Below are 3,966 nucleotides of genomic sequence, written 5' to 3'. Positions count from 1 at the left end.
CGTCTCATCTCTCATCCTCTTTTGGTTTACCTCTCGCTCTTTTCTATCTCTTACTCTCCTTCGTCATGTCCCTCTTTTTCCTTATCTCTCGCCCTGTGTGTCTGATTAGATGTGATGGGGCACTGACCCAGCTTTCATATGTTAGATTAAAGGGCCATGGTGCGGAGTTAAAAATATCCAGCGCACACAAGCTGGCAAAGCCTGGGAGATCAACCCCGGGACCAGTGCCATCTGCTCCCGTGAGACAACCGGAGAAAGAGGAAGGAAGAAAGAGGAAGAAATGCAGAGCAGATTGACCTGTCTCTGAATGACAAAAAACATCCAAGTTTGGGATATATTACATAGAAAGATAAGTTTATGACAGAAAGAAGAGAAAAGTTTGGTAAGAGGAAGAAAACATGAGAGATAAAAATGAGGAGGATGGGGAAAAACATGATCAAATAAGTCTCTTATGAAAGACTCACCACGCCTTCCTCGGCCGGAGCATTGTCACCAACGACCAGCATGACCGGGCACCTGCAAGAATGAGATTTCAGAATTCAGTCTTATTACACAGTCATATGTAAATGAGACTATTCAGATTCTAATTAACTTAGTTCTCACCTCAGGGTCTTAGCATTTAGCACAGAGCCACTGCGGTTCATTTCCAAATCCCTGCGGCTGTAGAAAAAATGGAAATCCTGATTTTAAAGCAAGTTTTTTTTTTTTTTTTTTTTTTACAGAATATGCACTTTTATTCGATTCATGCATTATGCATGACTCTTTATATATTAATGAGATCGTGGGCGGTTACCTGTTGTACATGTTCCAGAAAAGCTGTAGGTTGAACTGGTTGATGGTATTGTTGATCTGTTGACGGTAAGTCTGAACCACTTCTGTGTTGCTCATAAGCTCTTCCTGTAATGCAGTGAATGTTATGTTAGCTAAATATTTAGCTTGAGAATTAAATTTCAATTGAACATTTTAAAAATTTAATCTTTGATATGCATTTATTATTATTTTAAAAATAAAAAAGAAGCTAAATAAATATGTTTTACATTAAATGCCCCTGAACTGAATACATAAATTTCAATCAATTTTAAGCCTTGAAATTTATTTTTAAAGGTGACTGTATAATGTATCCACAGTGAAACATAAGAAATGTAGCCTAGATTAATATTGTACCTGGCTGAAGAGATGGGCCAGGACAGTGTCTGGTAAAGTACTGGTGAGTCCTGACAATTTTGTGGCGGCCCAGTCGATCCATCCCTTCCCATTGGGATCAATGTTGAGTAGAACCAGACCCTCCACAAGACCAGGGAAAATCAGCTACAAGTGGAGAGCACAACTGAATTGTATTGAATGCAAACTAAAAAATAATATTAATAATTAAAAAAAAAAAAATTAAACCTTGACCAAGATACAGTAAAAAGCTGAGATTTACTAACCGCAAATTTGGCGAGGATGAAGGCACCAGCCCCCACTCCAATTCCAACGATGCTCTTGAAGCTAGGAAAGAAATTGATTATCATTACTACATTATTATTACAGCTCATAATTTTGAGTATAATCTGACCACACTCACCCAAAGTGTTGCACCACACTAGGAAGCATCCCAGCTAGCTGATCCATGGTAGGATACTGATATCTAGGAACAACAAGATCAGAAAATATATTATAAATGATATCTCGAGTTTTTACATGTCGCTCCGCAATATTTGATTCTGATTGGTCAATCGCGGCGTTCAACGTTTAGATGTTTGCCATCTTGTAGTGCACAGAAATGTTTATATCAGTCCGCTCATCCATAACTGAAACCAGTGCTACTTTCATCAGACTCACCCGCTTTCATCAGACTCACCCGCTTTTCTTTCATCCAAACGCAACTGGCGCCATCTTGTGTTTCAGTAATCGACTGTAGTGAAGGACTTCAGTATTAACTTTACTGTAATATAGACGCAGCGCTCGTTTTGTACATTGAAATGGACTATTTCTTCTTAGCGGAAGCTTTAAAATAATATACAGGTAAGATTACAATATAATCCCAACTCAAATCAATATTTCATACCCACGTATTAATTTATTTGGTGAATAGCCATGTAATAAGTGCAGTACATTAGGCTACATTACAATACAATTGTAGCTATATTATTGTGCTATAAAGACTGACTGACTGTACATACCCTGCTGGGGAAAAAAACAATAGAAACAATGCAGAAGTTCTAGGTTTCGACTACAAATACCATTACAAACATTACAAACCAACAACTAAAAACAATGTGTTTTGGGCCATATTTGGGCCATTAGGATTTAGGCTAGTGGTTTTAACATGCCACCAATAGAAGGAAACAAATTACCAGTAGTGACCCACAGGGACCATTACAGTTTCCATTAAAAATACAATCCATTATAACCTTTTTTTCAGCAGGGTACAGCCGATTGCTTACATATCATGTAAAATGGCAAATACTGATGTGAATATACTCATGTGTGCGTTAATCATACCCTTGTGGCATCTGGGGGGCACCAATGTGCTGGCCTGGGGCATCTACGTGGCACACCACAAAATGTTTAGTGATCTCCTGCATGTCTTCATTGTGGAAGAACGTGTTGAAGCACAGTTTGTCTGCTCAGAGAAAGAGAGCAAGACATTGTAGAAACGAAAACGTATTGCACTGTTCCCTTGGTAAAATTATATCAGATGGTAAGGAATGATTATCATGTTTTATACCATGTTCGTGGTATTTACCACGTGGTATTGTAATCCCTGATTGTATTGGATCTCATTTCGTAATATCATACATTATATAACATTACTGATTATAAAAGAATACTTCAAATATGGGGCAGTTCTGTAAATCGCATTCTCCGTCCACTCATATCTCATGCCAGAATCATTGGCCTAGAGCATGAAATAAAGAAACAAAACAACTTCAGTGTTCTAGCTAACTACTCAAGCGGCATTAATAACTAATTTTAGATCATGCCATCTCCCTAGTCAACATCAAATGGTGTTTTGGCAGGTCTTCAAGCTATTTAAAGGAAAAGATCGCCCAAAACACTGACTCGTCCTTATGCCGTTCCAAACCCATATGCTGTTACCTATTCCGTGGAGTAGAAAAGTAGAAATTTTGGAAGTCGCCCATATAACTTGTGTGCTGTATTATAAGTCTGCAGAAAATAAAATAAAAAATGACCTTTCTCGTGGCCTTGAACCAAAAAAGACTTGCCGTTTTAAAGGTGCTGCATTGTTGCATGAATCATATCCAAGCTTCTCTACCCTGTAGTAAGTGACCCAATTTTTCCCATTTCCTCCCGGCTGTATTGTTCACTTTGCATTTTTTATATAGGCCAGCGTTTCCTTTCGGTGGTCTGTGTCACTCTCTCTCTCTCTCTCTCCCTCTCTCACTGAGTCATGTTTTGTGATCGAGGATGGCCATGCATACTAATACATTTATCCGCAGCGGAGAGGAGAGTTAGAGTTACTCTATGCCGCAGTGCTGACCTTCCCCGCTCCCCTCCCCATTACTGCATGATGGGTATGTTTTTGTGACCTACATATTTCTCTCTCATGCATGCACATGCACTGCAGAGGAATAAGAACCGATAGACAATAATGCACTTCAGGACTAGATAATGAGGAATGGATAGATAGAGGGAGGAGGAGAGATTGGAGGAAAGAGGAAGGAAAGAAGCATGGTGTGAGTGATGAGAAGAACGCTCAGCAAAGGTTACGAGTCATTTGATTCTATCACACTGTCAGAATGTGGAATTCAATATCAAGGTCAATAGCATAGCTAGTATGTACTACTACTCTGCAAGACAGCCATGTTTGTAAATAATGTAAGTATTATAAATCTATATAATATAAATACATATATACATACATACATATATATGTGTGTGTATATATATATATATATATATAATTCAGAAACCAATGAAACCGAAACCAAATAGCGTTGAAACAGGAAGTGAAGTAAACAG

At 38.3% G+C, this 3,966-nt stretch overlaps 1 protein-coding gene and 1 long non-coding RNA gene across 7 annotated transcripts in view; one reads left to right on the top strand and one right to left on the bottom strand.

Moving 5' to 3' along the window:
- Positions 1-3,966, bottom strand: part of LOC107674970 (protein NDRG4-like) — a 26,257-nt gene that overhangs the window by 5,403 nt on the left and 16,888 nt on the right. For all 6 annotated transcript variants that reach the window (XM_016469134.1, XM_016469136.1, XM_016469135.1 and 3 more), the window contains 7 exons: positions 2,485-2,605; positions 1,565-1,627; positions 1,428-1,488; positions 1,165-1,308; positions 794-897; positions 604-660; positions 465-516 (listed from right to left, as the gene is read on the bottom strand). In XM_016469134.1, coding sequence (XP_016324620.1) covers positions 465-516; positions 604-660; positions 794-897; positions 1,165-1,308; positions 1,428-1,488; positions 1,565-1,627; positions 2,485-2,605 — 602 coding nt within the window. The remainder of the gene's footprint in view (positions 1-464; positions 517-603; positions 661-793; positions 898-1,164; positions 1,309-1,427; positions 1,489-1,564; positions 1,628-2,484; positions 2,606-3,966) is intronic.
- LOC107674971 (uncharacterized) overlaps positions 492-3,966 on the top strand; it is a 21,689-nt gene continuing 18,214 nt past the window's right edge. The window contains exons 1-2 of the long non-coding RNA XR_001632565.1: positions 492-555; positions 3,777-3,779. This is a non-coding gene — a long non-coding RNA (uncharacterized LOC107674971). The remainder of the gene's footprint in view (positions 556-3,776; positions 3,780-3,966) is intronic.

The sequence above is a fragment of the Sinocyclocheilus anshuiensis genome, unplaced genomic scaffold (genome assembly GCF_001515605.1).
Source record: "Sinocyclocheilus anshuiensis isolate Anshui unplaced genomic scaffold, SAMN03320099.WGS_v1.1 scaffold1065, whole genome shotgun sequence".
NCBI lineage: Eukaryota > Metazoa > Chordata > Actinopteri > Cypriniformes > Cyprinidae > Sinocyclocheilus > Sinocyclocheilus anshuiensis.
This window is presented reverse-complemented; position numbering and strand designations above follow the sequence as displayed.